At 43.6% G+C, this 19369-nt stretch overlaps 1 protein-coding gene across 1 annotated transcript in view; it reads right to left on the minus strand.

The window, feature by feature from the left end:
- LOC126497969 (cAMP-specific 3',5'-cyclic phosphodiesterase 4B) overlaps positions 1–18685 on the minus strand; it is a 37554-nt gene extending 18869 nt beyond the window's left edge. The window contains exon 1 of the mRNA XM_050136264.1: positions 17979–18685. Within this exon, the coding sequence (XP_049992221.1) occupies positions 17979–18209 (231 nt within the window). The 5' untranslated portion in view covers positions 18210–18685. The remainder of the gene's footprint in view (positions 1–17978) is intronic.
- Positions 18686–19369: the final 684 nt, after the last annotated feature.

A 19369-nucleotide genomic window follows, 5' to 3' on the forward strand; every position in this document is an offset into this window, starting at 1 on the left:
CACTGCTTCTCCCAGAGAGCTGCCTTTTGAGGTGAAGCCAGACCGAATCTGGGTCTCTGCATGTTGGCTCCCTGTACCACAGGCTGTCCTCTGAGACACAACCTGTCTCTTTCTGGGTAGCCCTGCTTGCGTATGTGTGTGTTTTCACAAGTAACCAGACATCTCTGAGTCAATCGTTTCTGCTTCGTAGGCTGACATGTTGAACCTCAGTGCAATTTGGAACTCCAGGTGAATTGCATAAATTTCAAGTTATTTTTTTTTTTAAAGATATAACTGTCACAATGGCCTCTCACCTTCAAGTCACAAAACCAGCCCTGCCTGAAGATGGAGAGGTTAGAAAAGACAGATTTATAAGTGCTGATTGGTCTGCTGGCCTTTAGAAAAGAAACAAATTTTGCTTAAACTATAGTAAAAATATCTTACATAATGGCTTAGAGACGGACAATTTCTTCTGTAGCTATTTTCCCCCCATGCACAAGACTTAACCAAATATAATAGTCAAGCAGTTGCCCTCATTTTGGTTTCTATGAAATATTTGCAAACATTTTGGAGTTGACTAGGCTTATACTACTCCAATAAAGGCATTCTGTCATGTTTTGATCAAACATTAATGGAATATCTGAAATTGCCAGGCAAAGTGTGTGTGCATGGGGGGGGGGGGTGATAAAGCAAATGGTCAAACAAAGAATCCTTCTATGGTTTTAGTCAACTTTCATTCTAGTAGAATAGCCAGGTTTGTTAGGATACCTTGGCTAGTCCATAGGCAACAGTCTAAAGAGGGCGAAGAGGGCTCCTTAAGTGCCGTGGTTGGCTGCTCTGCTCAGGAGATGCGAACAGATTGGAAAACCATCATATATGGCAAGATACCTCTCCCTATCCTCTTTCGCCCTATAACTTCCCTTCGCCAGAGGATCCTGTTGGGATACATGGTACATCAGTCTGTTTGGTAGAAGATGGTGGTTTTCAGCCATGGGACTGAGTAAACTACACACCTTCTTTGTCTTTACAGAAGGGCTCGGTGTACTCATGCAAGCAAACAGAGGAATGTCATCTCCCCTTTACCCATGCCTACATGGATTCTCCTATGATCTTTTGATCAAAAGCAGGGCGACGCACACCAAAAACAAAGTTTCCCAAAGTCATCCCAAGGTAACCATAAAATACACATGATGAAGTATACAAATGGAGGCCATCCAGGGTCAGAAACCAATCTAGACCTTTTAAATGTTGCTTAGCAACCACCACTGGTTTTCCTCCGCAAGGGAGGGCCTTACCACACTGACTAAGGCAATTATTGCTGTCATCAAAAAATACTTATGAAGGGCCCACTTGTTTAAGGCTCTGAAAGACTAAGAAAGGCAGATGTGGCCTTCTATAAAGGCAGTCATAAGGGTAGGGCTAAGCCTGGTGACTGGACAAGCCAAGGACTGGAACTGATATGTTGAGGTGACAGCTGATGGGACAGTTGGAGAATTCAGGGTAGGTAGGTTTTCAATGTCTGAATTCCATATGGGAGCTGCTTCTGGCATGCTACGGGTATCCATGACACAGCAATTGAACCTCAACTTTCATCTTGTCTGTATGACTGGCCTTGTGACATCATTTCAACTCTCTTCTGTGAAATGAGAATGACACATAAGACTCCCAGACCATCTTTCCACTTTAAGTTCTCAAGATTGTGTGATAGATTCTAGACCAGCCTCCTACAGCTTGGCTACAGTATTGACCAGCAACTAGCTCCTCTCGGAAAAATAAAACTCTTTCTATACTGCTGAGGTCAATGGGAGAAGATGGACATACTTCTGTTTCTAAGAATAAACCACTACTAAGGGGAGAGGTATTTGTCCTAACTCAGAGCTCCACAGCCTGAGAGTCTTGGAGCCTCCCTATCACCTTACCCAGTTAACTGTTTCAGTACGAAGGTAAAATGGATCCTGAATGAAATCATGGTCCAGGGACTTGCAGGACTGAAAGGAAATGAATTTATTTACCTCACCAATTTAATTCTCCAAAGGCAGCGGAGAATTTACAAACCGGAGTGCTATTTCAAAGACAAGTGAGTTCTCACGTCTCCTGGACAGAGATCCTATTTTTCTTTAATAATCTGTCTTCACAAGAAAGCCTTGTTACAGAGTCTACCTAGAAATAATGTTCCCAGGGGAAACGGCCAGATTCCCTTCCCAGCACAGACAAAGTTTGTGAATGAACCCTTAGAACACAAACTTCCCCACATCTCCCTCAAACTGTGTCTGCCCAACACCAGATCTACAAACAGTGCTAAGAAATTACAGTTCCATTTTGAAAAGAGAAGAGCTATCATTTTCTATAAATAACATAGGGCTATTTTTCTAGACTATTCTTTCTTCGTAAAAAACTCATCTGTGACTTTTTAATCGTCTGTTTTTAATTTATTTAATTTTCATGTTCCCAGTATGACAAATGATAAGTACGTCTGTTGTTCAACACAGAGTTCCTTGCTTCTAAGTAGCAAGAAGTTCCTTAGAAAATATCTGAAATTAAATTTTGTCAGATCCCTTCAGTTTTCCTTCAGCTTCTGAGCCACTCTCCTCTAAAGTGATGGAAACACATCACCATTTTCTACTCCTTCTCAAAAGAGAAGCTTCAGGTTTGTGCACAGATCAGCAGGCTGTGTTCTGAGCTCTGAATGTCTTCCCAGGGAAGGGTGTGATGTTGGTCACATAATGCTTCTCAGAAGAAAAAGAAAGCCAGAAGGCAGATGGTACAAGGAGCTCACGTTGAGGATGTGAAAGAGCCGCTGCTTTTAAACCAATCTGGGTTTGCTAGGGACGATTCTTCACCATCAAAAATATCATTAAAGTAATGGGTTAAATATCTACCTCATGAAAGACCTAGCAAAAAGTCAATACTTTTTCCTCAATGATAACCTGATGAAGTCAGTGACAGAGAGTTTTAAAGACGGGAAAAAGGTGCCAAACAGAGGAAGGCAGCCCCAGTCATTGCTCCTGTGGGTGGCCATCTACGTATGAGCCCAGCTGTGAGACAGGCGCCTTATTGTGTAGGATCTTCCTGTTTTTGCAGTTTGAAACAACTGCCGAAGTCATTAAAGTCACAATGACTTTTTTTTTTAGGGACTAACTTTTGACTCATATTTTATATTCTTGTTAGTCATAATTTTATAGGGATTCCCGAGTATCAGGGAAGTGGAGGGGCTGACAGTCCCTCATGAGATCACAGAACACTCACAGTGGCAGAGAGAGAAGACATTGACCTAGGTTAGTGAGAGATGACTGCAAGCAATTTGTAGCCTCGGGGGAAATTAATTGGCTTCTTATGACTCTGTTTCTTTAGCGGTGTGAGAGAGTTGATATCTGAAGTCCTTACTATTTTTTTTTTTAATCAGACTTAAAAATAAAATAGAAAGCGAAATCTGGAGCGAGGATACGGTGTAGCACTTTAAAACCCCTCCCTTGTAAAGCCCACCATTTCCTCCGCTGTTAACAGCTCAGGTTGTCTGGCGCTATGCTTCCACCCGCCTGTTCTCCTATGGCTCCTTCGAAACTCCATGCCCTGCTTCGTTAATACGTGTTCATCTTATTTGAGGGGCACGTGAAAAAGCCCTGAGTGGATTAGTAACTGAATGGATGCAGGAGCTGCAGCCACAGCCATGCCCCCTTTGCACTGGAGTAGCTGAGCCAGAAAGCACAGTTCCAGGGTGGGTCAAGCCTGCCAAGATATTCTTCTGCGAGCAAACTCCGGACTGGGGGCACAGGGTTAGGTAATGTTCACTGCTCGGTGGTCCCTTCAGAGAGACTCTCTTCTGCAGCGAACTGAGAAGATAGGAAGGAATCCCAGGAAAAGTGAGCATGAATCTTGTCGGCACAGTTTTGCAACAGAGTGCTGGTATTTCTGATGCACAAAGCCAGTTTTGTCCAGCAGCTAGAAGACGAGTGTTTGCTCCAGGGATGTATGAAAGGCAAAGTAGGGACAAAACATCAATGCTTTCGTACAGAGAACTGGGGACAGTATACCGTGGTTAGGTGGGCTGACACCAGCTTCTCTTACTCGAGGGTCTTTCTCCCTACCGGCTCTCTTTCCTTTCCTTTTTTTTTATGATTCTTCAAATCTTTTCAAGAGAAAATATGACACACATTATCTGAATGCTGAAATGCTTCTTAGCCTTGAAGTAATCCCCATAAGAATCTTTACAGAAAGTTCTCATGACCACATTCCCTCCTAAATTTCTCCAGTGACACAATTAAATAGACGGAAAAAAAAAATACTGCGAATCTTTCTAAGCACTCACATAATCACAGCATTTTATGTAACATATTTCTAAATTACGCAAGTGTATTATATTATACAATGCTTGTTATTCTTTGTAGATACATGTGCTTCTGCATGTGTAGAATTGCAAGGTTTGGTGGATAAAAATTCAAGATACTCTTTTAAATGTGAAATTCAGAAGAAACTTTCTGAGTAGATGTGTATTTCAGATATTACATATTCAAATCCTTCACAAGGAGTTTCAAAGCTGTACTCTCCCCATGACAATCAGTGTGAAAAGCTACATACACTTTTAGATAATTACAATTTTTCACCTAGTTCTTAAAGAGAGATTTTTCCTTCTTTTGAGAAATAAAAGACCCTTAAGCATTCTCGGAGCTCTGAACTGCCTTCTTCCTTCTAATCTGCAGAGGTGTTTTGGTAGAGTTGGAGTGCTGGCCTCACAGTGAAATACAGCTGACCTCCATAATCAACAAATGACTCAAATCATTGAGGCAATTGAGAAAAAGAATTAAGGAATCAAGGCTCAGTCTTGAGTTACTCTTTTATCCCCCCCAAGGCCACAGAATTTTAATATGACTCTAAAGCAAGTGACTAAAACACTTTTCAAAAAAAAAAAAATACCCATCTAGAAACCAACCATGCAACTTATAGTATTAAAAAAAATAGAAATATTGAATTAGATGCATAGATCTGAGTCTGGAGTCCTCTCCTAGTGGAAAACAAAATCTACTGTTGACAATCTCCAGTTCTTCCGGAGGCAACTACACAAAACAAGGTTCATCACCCCGAACATTCTTCACTTCTTAGTCCATAAAGACTGGTCATGGCAAGCATTCTACCATAGGAGTTACATCCCCAGCCCCTAGTTTCCACGACAGGGTCTTGCAATGTTGCCTGGGCAGTCCTTGTGTGTCCTGTCACACACAGCAACCCAGTTCCTTTAAGAACGGATTTCTACTTTCAGACAATAACATTGCTCGAGTTATTGTAAATTCCACCTTCTTAAGATGTCTACTGTTGCTGCAGCTATACAGATCTGCACAACTCCATTTTGAGATTTGTGCTCTACTGCCCCGAGGTGCTCATGGAGCCCCTAATGGGTCTGCCATTAGCTATGCTGGTTTCAGCTGCTGTCTTTCCCCGTGCTCCCTGAAACGCACGGGACAGTGGGAGGTTTCATAGCTACTTTAAGGATCACTCCTCTGGATGAATATTTCTCAGGGCTGCTTCAGCCCAACAGTCTGTCAAGTTTCAAGGTCACCTCTGGGGTCTATCATGAAAATTAAAACCCTGAGCTACGCAGGCTTATCCTTTTTCTCTCCCGGGACAAGTATCTTGTCTCTTTTGGTATGCGTCACATCCACATTGAGAAGAATCGGCCAGAGATGGAAGGTTTGAACAAATTCGTAAACTATAAAGGATGAAACCAAGTGTCTCCAGTTATTTGTAGCCTATTAGAGAAGATGACTATATTCTGCACATTGTTTTCCTGTGATGGTCACCGTAATTGAAACAAGATGGACACACACACGCCTTCACCATAGACTTACCCCTGAAATGTATAGTTCTGTTGGGATGACAGAAATTCCAGAAATGGACACCTAGCTCTTTTTCTGGAGAAGAGGGGATGTTCATTGCAGACTTGCCCTCCTAGTGGATTCTGATGACACAAAAGAAGCCCTGCCGGAGAAGTCAGTAGCTTCTACTGCCTGTGATATAAAAGCAGCTGACTGTTCTCTCAAACCTGGGAATAAACTCCCACACTGTAGCGTAGTCTGAGAGATTGTCCAAGTCTTTGAGCCTCTGGGAAATCAAGGATTTCCACCGTTGAAGAGGGACGACTAGAAATGACACATGTCTGTGACCTAGTGGACACTCGAGGCCATAGGATTTGTGTTTGAAGATAGGTTTTATTTCGGAATTTTAAGTCCGAACTCAGGTTCTTCCTCACTGTGGGTTCACTGTGGCATGGAGGTTTCTTGTGGTTCTTTGGTGCCTAAACTCTTTCGTTGTTGACTGTAACTTGCATGACCAGCTGCAAAATTCCCACAATATGTGTGATGGAGTGCCATGTCACCCTGGTTATGTGCGTGACACGTGGTACTCATACAGCTGCTGGCTGACATTTTAGATGGTTCCCCCAGGCTGAGGAGTGTAACCAGAATTGTGGGAAAGATAAACGAAGCATTTCAAATGAAAACCATAATTTAAAATGACCTTAAACTGAGACCATGTCATAAAACAAAAAGCCTGCTTGGAGAAGTCAGGATCTTAGTAACACTATTGATTAATACTTCTTTAATCTAGCCAATTTCAGCTAATTAGGAGACTTCAGAATTCTCTAGGTATCGGCCAAAGCTAGGAATAATCGAAGACTGCTTGACAAAAGGATATCTGCACTGTGTATACATTTGCTCAGATTTGCAGTCAATCTGCTAACATATGAATTAGTTGAATATGCTACTGGGGTGATCAGCAAAACGCCAGAATGAAAATTATGGCCCAACAGTGGCGAAGTAGTCAGGTGCCATGCAACAGGTAGAGAGGGCTGATGATTGATGGGCACAACACATGCTCTTAAGTCCCACCCACCCCCAACACCCCAGAGCCAAGGAGTATGAAACAGCAGCCATCACGGGGCTCTGAAGGCTTAGATGCACATCCTTTGGATGTAGACATTTTGAGAGAATGATAACCCAAATAGTGCCAAACTGAACCAGCCAGTCTCTAACAGCCAACATCAAGCTTCCCATTTCGGCTCACAAGAAAAGTACATTTGCACAGCACCACTGGGGCAGACTTAGAGGTTTCTGGGTATTGTAGTTCTGGGTCATGTGATTAAATATGAGAAGCAAGCAGTGATGGAAAGAGCAAAGGCTTTTTCCTGAACTCTTCCTAACAAATATCTACACGTGAGGAACTCATATCCATTCCTTTTCATGAAATAATTTACCACGCTTTTTAAAAGAGGACCGCTTCCCACCCAGGGTTTCCTAGTCTTTGGCTAGGTTGTCCTATTTTAGCACCTCGTTAATGGATTTCCTGTGGTAAGCACTTTTGTCGAGCTGGGGGGTGACTCAGTGGGTAGGATGTTTGCTGTGCAGCCATGAGAACCTGACTTTAGATTCCTTGCACCTACAGAAAAGTCAGGTGCAGAAGTGCATGTCTGCTAACTCCAGCATGGGTGGAGGGGAAAGGCGTGGGATGAATCCTGGGATTTATTGGCTAGCCAGTCTAGCTAAAATGGCTTGCCATTTTGGTTCAACAAGACATTGTGTTAAAAAAAAAATGGTGTAAGCAATAAAGACAATTTATATTGATCTTCAGACTCCACATGCACACTCACTGTTGAGCACATATAAATGTACACAGATACACACATCCTAAACACCCCCCGGAGCTCTCCTGGAAAAGCAACATATGACCTTTATTCCTTTGAAAATGTTACTGTTAGTTGCACAGTATGCCACTAGACAACACCCAAGTACTTTAGTCTCGTAAAATACTAGTACAAAAGTATCTATGAAAGAGCTCATTAAAAGTTCAACAACAACAAAAGAATCCCAAACTCTCTGAAATTAAATGATATGGACAAAAGTTTAAAACATATTCCTGGTAGCTCTTGTTGAACTGGTCCCAAGGACACTCCCATGTAATGCTAAGGAAGATGCAAATAAGCTTTGTAACCAGATCCTGAATGTTAAAAGGCAGCAGGGAAAAAAAATCGGCGGTAGCTCATCCTGTCAGGAACACAAATAATGTACTTGCTTGGCCAAGAAAAATACGCCGAGTGTATCAGTCAACAGGGCTGTATCTCAATGATCTGACTCAGAATGGAGCCAGCTGCGGTCATCACAGGGAGCAGGGGAGGGGTTTTTAGCTGGCAGGGTAGAGGACTCTTCTGGGGAATGTCAGATCCATTAGGTTCTTGGCTTAGTGGACTGGCTATCCAGCACAGGGGCTAGAATATACTCACTTCACTAGAGAACCATCAGAAGGTTCATCAGCTTCCTATGGTCAAGAGGACATGCGGAACAAGACTGTAAACCCATAAAATCCTAGCTCCCTCCAAGGCCAGCTGTGATATTAACCGACAGGATGCCAAAGAGGATGGTCTGCAGAAATGCCATGAACATTGTGTGCACCTGGAGAGGTTCACTGCCCAGGGCTTGACTGTGTGAAGTGAGAGGCCTCCAGGTTATGAGAAAACCAGAGAAGCGGAAAGGCCTGGGCTTATTCATTCGCAAGTGATAGGAAGACTCTGGTGCTCTTCAGGCACGGTTTTAATAACTGTTCTGATGCTGAGGGTAAAGAGGAAGTTGGAAATCCACCATGTTGACCAACCAGAGTCAGTGTAATTTTATTATGTCTTTGCAATTTATCTCTACTTTCCCCCCATACTAAAATGAGTATTGGGGTTCTTTAGTGAGTTTCCCTTCAGTGTAATCTCCTATTCAATATTTTAGCTTTTAATTCAAGTCTTCTGGGTTTGGTTCCAACAACCTAAACATCAAATGTCTTTCTTCAGCTGAGGATTTGTAACTTTTCTCCTCCTTCTTTATATGCTACGAACTATCACCTTACTCTGTCACATAAATAATATCACATAAATAAGTAATTCCCGGAGATGGGTAGATAGCAAAAGAACTGAAGTTAGTGTGTCACGAATCCTTTAAACATGTAATAACTTTTTAATAAACATTATATCAACACAATTAATTCTCCCTGGGTCATTTTAATTTCCCCCAGCATTTCTTCATTATAAAAAATGAATAAAAGATAATTACTTATCCATATTTATTACAAAGTATTTGAATTATTTACCTCAGAATTCTAAATGTTAATAATAATAAACTCATCTTGAGCCACAGTGGGTAGTTTCCAGCAAACAATAAGCCTCTATGCTGTAAGTGAGACTGACCTGACTCAAAATGTTTATAAGCATTAATAACATTGACATTGTTTATCAGTGGGCAGCTGCCCATAGGATCGAACTAATTCCACTGTGATGTAGGTAATGGGACTCAAGAATGGGGAACTCAGATAAGTCATGAGAGCTTCACATTGAGACATTAATTTTAAAGATATTAATTCACATGGGTAGGAAGGGGGTGACCTGAGATTCCCACCTTGATCCTTGATCTCAACTTGCTGGGTTAGCCACTCTGTCAAGCAGCTGGAAAAATCCACAGCCCAGTGACTTTTTTTTTTAAAACCCGGATGTAAACTCTCCAGTTCCCAACAGACAAAAGGGAGAAAAGAGGGGGATTACAGTTGGATTTGAAATGAGACCCCTATCTCAGTGCCGATATCCTCCCTTTATCCCCTAACTCTGGAGAAGTCGTAGAAAAATAAAATTACTTCTCAGTGTGATGATCCCTTGGATTTTCAAAGGTATTATATTAGATTGTATTATCTTAGATATTTAGTCTTTACTTTGTAGTGATAAAAAAAATAGGTCTTATTTATAAAATGTTTTCTCATCTGTAAAATGACTTCAAATAAATAGTACTTAATAAAATCGTTTTCCTGAAAATAACAGGATGCAGCCCCCCACCACCACAGAATACACATCAGGTTTTCCACACTGGGGAACACGCAAGGGTCCCCCAGTCAGAGGGCAGTGAATAAGTGTCACCACAAGAGCACAGCCATGACCATGGTGTCTCCCCTGGCACGTGAATACATAAATAGGACTTTTTAAGCTCCCTTCTGGACTGAAAGTTTCAGGATCATAGCTCGTACAACTAAGTGAAACTATAATTGAAAATCAAACAGTAAATTTTTTTGTTATTTATCAAATGTCATCATCTACAGTAACCAAGGACATTAGCTGTCTGGTCAACACTTAGTTTACTTTGTCCTCTATAAAGCACAGCCAATCTAATTCAATTGGAAAGATATTTTTACTTAGTGATGGAATTTTCTTTTTAAGGTATTCAATGCCAATAATTCTTGTGCTAAATCTATTTTTTAAAAAAAATACTGGTTTAATCTTTTTTTTAAAAAAAAATTCTAGGGAGCTGTACCTGATTTCATTTTCATAATTGTTCAAGGTTATAATATTTTGCAGTCTTCTGAGCAAAGAAAGAACAATGTGGTCTTGTAAGGTTTTTAATAGCAAATTTTAAAATTTACTATTTTTGAAATGTAAAAGTTAGAAGGTTAAGATGGTTCCAGCCTGAAGGTGGGTTTTACCTTAATAAACTTGCTATACTTTGATCTGGGAGGGCTTGAGGCATCCGAAGCAGTTCACTATACACGGTGACTGTTTCTGGAAAGGGACATATTGTGACTGCTGAGCAGGGGTACGTGGCTTCTAGCTTTAAACTCTGCTCCACGAATAAGCAAAGATCATCAGGTGCTTTCCAAAACAGGCACACAAGAACAGAAGATTCCCTCTCGTCTTCGTTCTCAGCAACCTAACAGTTCTTTCTTTGTCGAAGCACTTGGCTACTTTAAAGTAAATCAAACAAAGGAAGTTACAGTAAAATCTCCCAGAGACTAAATAGTTTGGCACCAGCTGAGGGAAACATCACATGCCATAGGGCAAGACAGAAAGGAGATGGTAGGTCCCCGAAAAGAGCTAAAGCAAGTCTGTACAGGAAAGCACACTGACAATTGGCCTTATGCCGCCAAGAATGCAACCCCACTGACCAGCATGAGTGTGTGCTGGCGCCTTCTGGTAGGGTATTTTGGTTTTCATAAACAGTAAATGATCCTCGCCTGCTGAACCCATTTCACCTAGAAGTTAGATACGTTGAAAGGACTGTGTAAGAAGAAGCCTCACCCCTGGCTTTTCTTCCACAGACAACAATGGCCAGGAACTTGGTGGGGCTATGCGAGTCCGGGACTATTCTCAAAGATGAGACATGCAAAGAAAGGCAGGGAAGTAGAAAGAATGGAAACCGAATGCTTGTTCCATTACGACGCTGCAGTACAATATTTCAAGATGGCTATTTTGGGGTTCTAATGGACTCCCCTGCTCTACTGTTCTTCTATCAGAGGGTCAGAGTCTCCCAGAGGGGGGAAATTCCTTCATTTAATTCCTTTTGAGAGAGGTATTCATTTATAAAACTTGCAAGCAGGTTAGCTAGAAGACTGGATGAACTAGGACTGAATCCAGTGAAGGAACCAGTTCCTAGATACAGCGATGTAGGAATATTTAGATTAAGCAAAGTACTTCAGATCACATTGATTTCAGAGCGCTAGCTCCCAGACTAACTGGCTCCAAACACTTTTATTTGACAGGTTTTTTATAAGACTAGAATTTCAGATACTGAATCACACTCAAGCATACAACTCTATTCTATAATTTAAAAAGCAATAAGAAGAGTAACTTGAACAACAAGAACTAAAGACTGATCAGCTACAGCTCCCCCTTTCCTCTCTGAAGACAAGAAAATAAGAAATCTGTCTGAAACCGCGAGTTCCTCAGGCCCAGTAGCTCTGTTCCAGAGGTATGAATTCTCTATGTTATGGTCAAGCTACAGGCACTGGGAAGGACATTCTACAAGGCTAAACTGCTACCATCATTTGAATGATAATAAAATCAAAACAGTAAGACCCCCCCCTTGGGGAGACAAAGGGAAAAGTGGTTAGGCAGGGAACAAGGAGATTTGGAAACAGACCACAGCTTTACTATCTTATCTTAAGCTAAGTTAGGAAAAACAAAGCGTGCTAGAATTTTGCATGCAAATCCACAAGAAGCAAAGGATGCCTGACACTACTATTCCCATTTTCATGAGCGCTTAGGCACCATTTCTTAGAACTATGAGAGGTCCCCCCTTACCTGTGTTAGAAAGGCTGCCTTCCAGCCCAGGCTGAGTCTGGAATCACTGGCTAGGATAGAGGCTAACAAAGTAACTGCACTATAGAAATTTCAACCAGACCTAACCAATAAAGATCTGCTTTAGAAGGCTAAGACCTCCCACCAAACACTACCCAATTCATTGAAGAATTGATGTACGGGTACCTGTAAGCTTTCCTTTCCATTTGTCTCCTCGGGATGCTGATCCTGATCCCCAAAACTCTCTCAGCCTCACCAAGTCCAAAGCCTCATGCAAGGTGTTAGGTAAGCACACCACCACTGAGCCATATCCTCAGCACCAATAATTGAAGGCGTGTGTGTGTGTGTGTGTGTGTGTGTGTGTGTGTGTGTGCCTGTGTGGAATTAGAGTTAGATCTTAGAGCCCCATGCATGGTGGCAAACATCCTACCAATGGGCTACATTTTCAGCCATGGTGCTCTTATTCATGTATGTCAATCAGGTTGTTTCTACTAAATCCCACGTTACCCATCTGTAGGTAGTGCCTATTAGCAAAGAGACTGGCTACTCAATATGGGTGAAGGACTTAGCTGAGTGTCTAAAAGCAGCATCTGCGCCTGTATGAATACTTTGGCTGTCTACCTCATAAAATCAAGACCCGAAATAAACCACAGAAATAATCTATTCCCACTACTTTGTTTCATAATAAGGAAATGAAAAGATATAAAACAATGATTTGGTTGCCAGCCACGGTCGAGCTAGAATTTAGACTCACGGCTTATAGTCTGGATCTTTCATTTTACTTTGTCTCTATACTTCATATAAGGCCAAGGCCGAGCAGTGAAGGGACAGAACTGGGTCAAAAAAAATGCCCGCTTCCCCTCCCGCCTGTCAGGACTGATTTTCATTTTAGTCTGTTCACTAAATCAAGAACATCCTTAACATTTGTCAGGGCGATACTGCAAGCCTAAATGATTAAAAATATAAACTAAGCAATCTCCTAAACTTGTAACCTGACAGATAGTCCATCACAGTCTGCAAAGGCAACTAGAGCTTAAACTCTTTTGTCTCCGTACCATACCATACCCTGCCCTCTGCTTGTCTGAGCACTGGGGACCTCACAGGCAAGCTTGGGTGAGGCCTCTGCCCCAGCCTGCACGTCCATGCTCCCACACACTGCTCCCACACACTTTCTCTCCAGCCCTGTGCCGCTGCCTCATGGCTGTCCCTGGGGCCTTGGTGTGTTAACTCTGCAAAAACACATCCGCACACAGGCCCTGGGAAGAGGGTTTAGAAGCCTTTAGACAGAAAATGAGAAACTCGGTCAGAGGCACAGTGAGGTCTGGAGGGGAGCACATGTCCCTTGGGTCTGGCCAAGTCCCTTCTCTCCAGCTGGAGGAGAACGGAGAACAGGCTAGGGGTCTCTTCAAGCTTAGGGTCCAGGACAAGGTCCCTGTGTTAAGGGAAGTACCTCTCTCCACATCATCACTGATTAATCCTTCAACAGCCTGCTTCCCTTTGACCAACAGAGTTCCTAGAAGAATCTTTTGGCTAATAAGATCTACTTTTTTTTTTTTTCGATTCTGCTAGGGCCAGCTTTTCCCAGAGTTATAGATCGATTGTTCAGTGGTACAGAAAGTGGCTCAGTCAACATTGGAGACATCAGTTTGCCTTCGTCATGATCACCTTCCAGGGTCATACATTCTGATTTCCTAGCAGCTCCAGGCGGGGGAGAACTGAGTGACTTTACTCCCTCCCTTCCAAGAGCACAGGCATTTAGTCGGTGCAGGCTCATGTAGATTTGGAAAAATTAACAATCTGTGTAGTTAGAAGGACTCACTTCTCCAGTGATGATGGTATCTGTATGTGATTTCAGGGTGCCTCAAGAAAGTACCATTCCCAGCTGGTGAGGCTCCTTAAGCAAGCAGTTACTGAAATACTAATATCCTGACTCTTCAGCCTGAAGAAGGCACTGGTATCCAAGACTGGACTTCCCAATTTCAGATCGTCCATTTTCATCATCTGGGTCCAAATCTGTCCCAGGCAAAGCTGCTAGAGAAAGAAAGGTCCCAGTGGGGCCCCTTTGGACTGTGGTTAATGATTTGAATGTCGCTGCTGTTGAATACCAACAACAGGCTTGTCTTTGACATTCACCACACCAGGTACTAAGAAGCCTCGTGATTCTTTTCACCTGAGTCCTAGATGAGAGACTGTGTTTCTCAGTCCAGAAGGGGAAGGAACACCTCCCACTCCTCCCCAGCCCTGCCCCACCCCCCTAGGATTGTTCTGGCCTGTCCTTCCTCAGCCTCTGTTGTTGCAACCCTGTACTTTTCGGCCTGCGCCTCTCAGGAAGGTGGCAGGAAACTCTAGTCACCCTCACAGCTGCTGTGCCGTTCCTCCTATCCTCCTCTGATGACGTGGGTCGGCTCTGGTGACAGGAGGTCAGGAACTGAGCCACAGCGGAGGCCGGAAAGAGAGGTCACTGTTTATGCCGCACTCGGGCCGGGGATCCCGGTGGGGCTGTTGGCTTTCTTCCTTTCTAGACTGTTTCTCTTTCCGTTCCTCTTTCTGGGCAGAGCCCAGGCATCCTGTTTTCAAAACATCAGGCTGTTTTTCGGCAGATTAACTCATGCTCTGATGCGTTTTTGCCTAAGAGTGAGATGATTCTTCCAGGTGAGGAGGTGACAAGACTTGAAACACATCAATTCCTGAGCACATCTCAGAGGGAAAGGCTCTGACGCCCCCCCCCCCCAACTGGGACTGCTCCCTGAGGGGTCCAGGCATTCTTCTCACATCAGAAACCATGGCTGTGCCCTCCACGCTCCTGCTCACCTGTTCTGTTTTTTTTTTTTTTTTGCCTTTTGTATTATTCTTATCATTTTTTTTAATTTTGAGAAAATGGTCTCTAACACTAACTCATCTGGCTGTAGGTTTCTCTAAAACGTTGAAATTCCACTGGACCTACAGATAGCATCTAGGGATCAAGAGAACTGTTTTAGCTGGGCACAGGAGCAGTTCATCCACCCTCCCGTAGAAGCACAGGGAAAGCTGGTTACACCTCTGATCACTCCGTTACTTTAGACCACAGACGGGTCAAGGAAAATCACAGATAAACAACAAGAAAACATGGCCCTGCCCAGATGTCAGAAACCCTACAGGCTGCTTGCTTTTCCTCTACCGAGCAGGCAACGCTCCACCTTGCCCGCACAGACTGGCACCTCTGCTACCCAGTTACACTCCCTCCACGGGACAGTGACTCTGCCATCTATACTCTCAAGTTCAGACTCTGTAAACAAAGGCCTCCAGGTTGCTCTGAAGGAAGGACACAGATTTGGTTTTGCAACAGTGTAGCAGGGCTCAGTAAGTAATCACCCACCAGATTCTTACACCATGCCAGGGGCACTTTTACTAAACGCTGTGGGTACCCTAACCCTGGCGAGGCGAGGCCCACTCTGATATGGTAAAACCGAATCTTCGGGCAGTTAAGTAAGTCGGTTCCTGGAAAACAGCGAGGCAGTGAGAGGGACAGACTTTACACCATGCATCCCCCAGATCCAAAGCTCTTCACATTTTTTCACCACCGCCTGTCAAGCGTGTTATCTGGATGCTGCCTTCCAGCTCTGGGATTCAGTTTTGCTGTGGCTCCTTTGTTCAGTGAGAGTAAGCAAAATAAAACCCAATCTGGCTACTTAGTGATAACCGAGACGGTATTTCCAAAAAGCTACTTACACGGATATCTCAGACAATTTCAGCATGTACATTTCAATGCAAAATATTAGTTTTATTGCGCATCACTTTGCTTCGCTTTTCCAAATAATATCAACTGGCTTATTTCTGGCGGTCGCACTATATTCTTGTGTTATTATTTATTACACGGGCCAAGCTTGCCCTTAGCGTCACCCAAGACAATGATCTGAATGGAACGAATGGATGAGCTGAGGGGAGAGAACTTTCTAACACAGCATTCTCCTGCTCACTCACTGGAGGCCTGCTGTGCCCCACCACCTTCCCAGGCACCCAGAGACCAGGCTGCCTCTGCTTCAGCTCACGAGCTGAGCTGTGCCTGGCCTTTCTTTGGAGTCAGCTCTAGTCAACTTTCATAGGACACTCTCAGGGAGGGGTGGAGGCTTGACGGACTGGGAGCCTCTGGTCTCCACACACATCTCCTTTCGCATTTAGCGATACATACTAATAACCTTACAAGACAGACAGAGAACAAGGCCAGCACTCTAGACACACCGTGGACATGAAAACCAGTGGCCATGTGCAGATTCTTTAGGACTGTTCTGTTTCTCCTCTGGCTAGTCCCCTGCTTTGTCTTGGTGACTCCAGATACTCATGGCCTCGATGGCAAAAACTACTGAGAAGATCACCCTGGATCTTTGGATCCACAGGTTGCATCAAATATCACAAAAGAAGAGAGACTACGGAGCATCCGCTCACACTGTGAAGCAGGCAAAGCCTGTGTGAAGCATTCGATGTAAATCCCAGAGTGATTTGGAGAAGTCACACAGTGAAGCCCCCAGCATGGGGAAGCGGTTGGGTTTTACACCAACCTGGAAAGTCCCTGCTTACCAGGGAGCTTGAGAGAAGTCAGAAAATACAAGTTAAAACCCCAATGTGTCCTGTTTCTTTCTTCCCCACCAAGTAGAGCTCTGAGCTAAAAACTTCAGAAGGGGTTCATTTCTGTTCTGTTACAGACTGGTTCATGGGAGAGTTCCAGAGTCAGAAGGCCCAGAACACCACTATCACAAACACACACACACACACACACACACACACACACACACCAGCATCTCCTCAGATGCTCTGCTTCCTCTACCATCATGGTCTGAAGAGGAGTCAGCAAGCTCTGCTCCAAAGTGATGCTTTTTACCCAGAAAAGCAGAAGGAGAGTGTAATCAGGGATGCACCTCCGGCTGGAAGAGGAGGTGTGGTACAAGGTTTCTTCCAGCCTCTGAATGTCAGACAAGAGCACAACACCTCAAGCCTTGTTGTAGGGGCCTTGAAGGTGAATTCTGTGAGGTGCAGGGTCCAGGCCTTCCCTCCAAGTACACTAATGTAGATGTATATATAACTTCATAACTTCTAACTCACATACACACCTGTGCACACATACACACACAGATAAAATTCTGCATGAAAACACATAAACAAGCAGGAAAAAAAACGTAGCAACAACCTTCACTATATAATGTCAATAAATTAGCACTCTGTGCTCGGATGTTAATTAAACAAATGAGATAATGATAGATAATTAAGGCTATTCAACACAAGTTTTGTTTAGTTTTTCTGGATATTGTAAATAAAAATTTTTCCCCCACGATGGATGGATTTTAATTTTAAATGATATCACCTTTAAAATTAGGAAAAGAATATCAAACCCAACTTTCTGTGGTAGAAAGCAAAATATATCTTCTCTCTCTCTCTCTCTCTCTCTCTCTCTCTCTCTCTCTCTCTCTCTCTCTCCTCCTTCTTCTTTTACTCTCAAACCATGTCAACATCACAAAGGAATTGTTATAAATCCCCAATGCCCTCCTTCCCAGCAAGAATTTGTCAGCCTGAAAGGTTCTCATTAAGAAGTGGTGCACCTACTTTCTCGTCAAACACGTGTATGCTGCACCGATAAAAATGTGGCAAGTCCTACCCCTGCCCAGTGGACTCATGCAGATTTTAGCTTTCTGCTGTTTAAAAAGAAAAGGCATCTATATTTGTAAAATGGTCTGGAAGCTATGCAGATGCCCTTCACTTTTATCGGATACTGTACCAATTCGGAGGTTTGTTTCTAGGCATTAATGCAGATTAAGAAGTCTCTGTTTACTGTAGTACCAGGGCACAAGCAAAGAAAGTGTGGCACTTCGACCAAGTCCTCTGGGACAGATCATCGGACAGGCTACAGTCTGGCGCTTCAGTTGTAGTTTAGAGAAAGGGGTGTCCTTACCTTGTTTGAAGCCATCTCACTGACAGAGCGGTAGGTCTGGATGGTTTCTAGCTGGTCTAGACACCAGTCTAGTTCCTCCAGCGTCTCCATTGCTAGTTTCTGATATGATTCTTCTGCAAACAAACACACAGACAGGTAGTTAGGCTGCAGCGGCTGCAGGCTGGCCATAGCCGAGTCTCCTCCGCCTCGACTGTTCCCGGCGCCACTGACGGTGGCCCCTTGCTCCTTCATTGTTTGCTTGCCGACTCCTTGCTTCCAAGCTCTCTCTGGTGTTCTGCCCGGGGGTGGCCGGTGCCAAGTTTTCACCCCCTCGCCGGGATGAGGTGTCAGTGATCTACCAAGAAACTTCCTCAGAGGAAGAAGGCGGGAACCTGCGCCCAGACGCTCATCTGCATAACTGTGCCCTAAAACTCAGGGCTGAGCAGAGTTTTCTCAGGCTGCCTCTGCCTTAGTCATCCCGGGGCTCTGTGGGGTGTGTGATGTCATTTCTGAGTGTTTGCAGTCTGGAGGAGAAATGAGGAAGGCTTTCCCCTCCTCTTGCTTTGCTTCTAAGTGAACCAGGCTTGCTATGGCCATGTGGGGGCAACTGTTTGACCGTGCTGTTCCCAGGCAGGGCACTCATTCATTCTAGGGGGAATGGTCTGATTGGGTCCCTTTGGACTCGGCGGCGACACTGACCCTGGGCAAGACCGAGGCATAAGCTATTGCTTTCTCTTCGTGAATTCTCTCCCTAACCTAGAGGTAAAATGAGGTCTCCCCGATGATAAGACTCCAGTCTAGAGAAACTGTCTGGAGTTTTACGTGAACACGTTTATTGGCCTGGGAGTCTTGTGGCTCTTGTTATAATAAACAAAGCCAAGACTTCCCTTCGGGTAGTGCCAGGGTCACAGAGAAACTCCGAACCGGACTTTCAGGTGGAGCCAGATGTGCGCCTTGCCTTTGCACTGATGCTAGGGGGTCTCTTTTGTCACTTTCTGAAAAATTTTCAAAGTGTTCCATAGCAAAAACTAACCAACCAACCAAACAAATACCCCACAAACAAACAAACAAAAACAAAAAAATACACACAGTGTGTTCAAGATCATACATCTGGCTATGATTGGAACACTCCTCTTTTTCACTTCCCAGGGCATGGCATTCCATAGCCAAAAGTTTGTGGGTCTCAATAAATATTTCAGGTTATTGACTTAAGACCTAGGTTAATAAACACGGAATTCATGTTATAATTTTAGGTGAATTAATGAAGCTTCAGATACATAAAGCAGGAAGACTCTCCAGTGAGAAGAACAGCAGTTAGTCCCCACACATTCCGGAACACAAGCGTGCAACAGACCCTGATAAGATACAACCTTGCTGCCCTCTTTAGAATGCCTAGAGAGAGGTTTTAAGCA

Source organism: Alexandromys fortis, unplaced genomic scaffold (assembly GCF_014885135.2).
Source record: "Alexandromys fortis isolate MF-2015 unplaced genomic scaffold, M_Fortis_MF-2015_v1.1 scaffold_13, whole genome shotgun sequence".
NCBI classification, from domain to species: domain Eukaryota; kingdom Metazoa; phylum Chordata; class Mammalia; order Rodentia; family Cricetidae; genus Alexandromys; species Alexandromys fortis.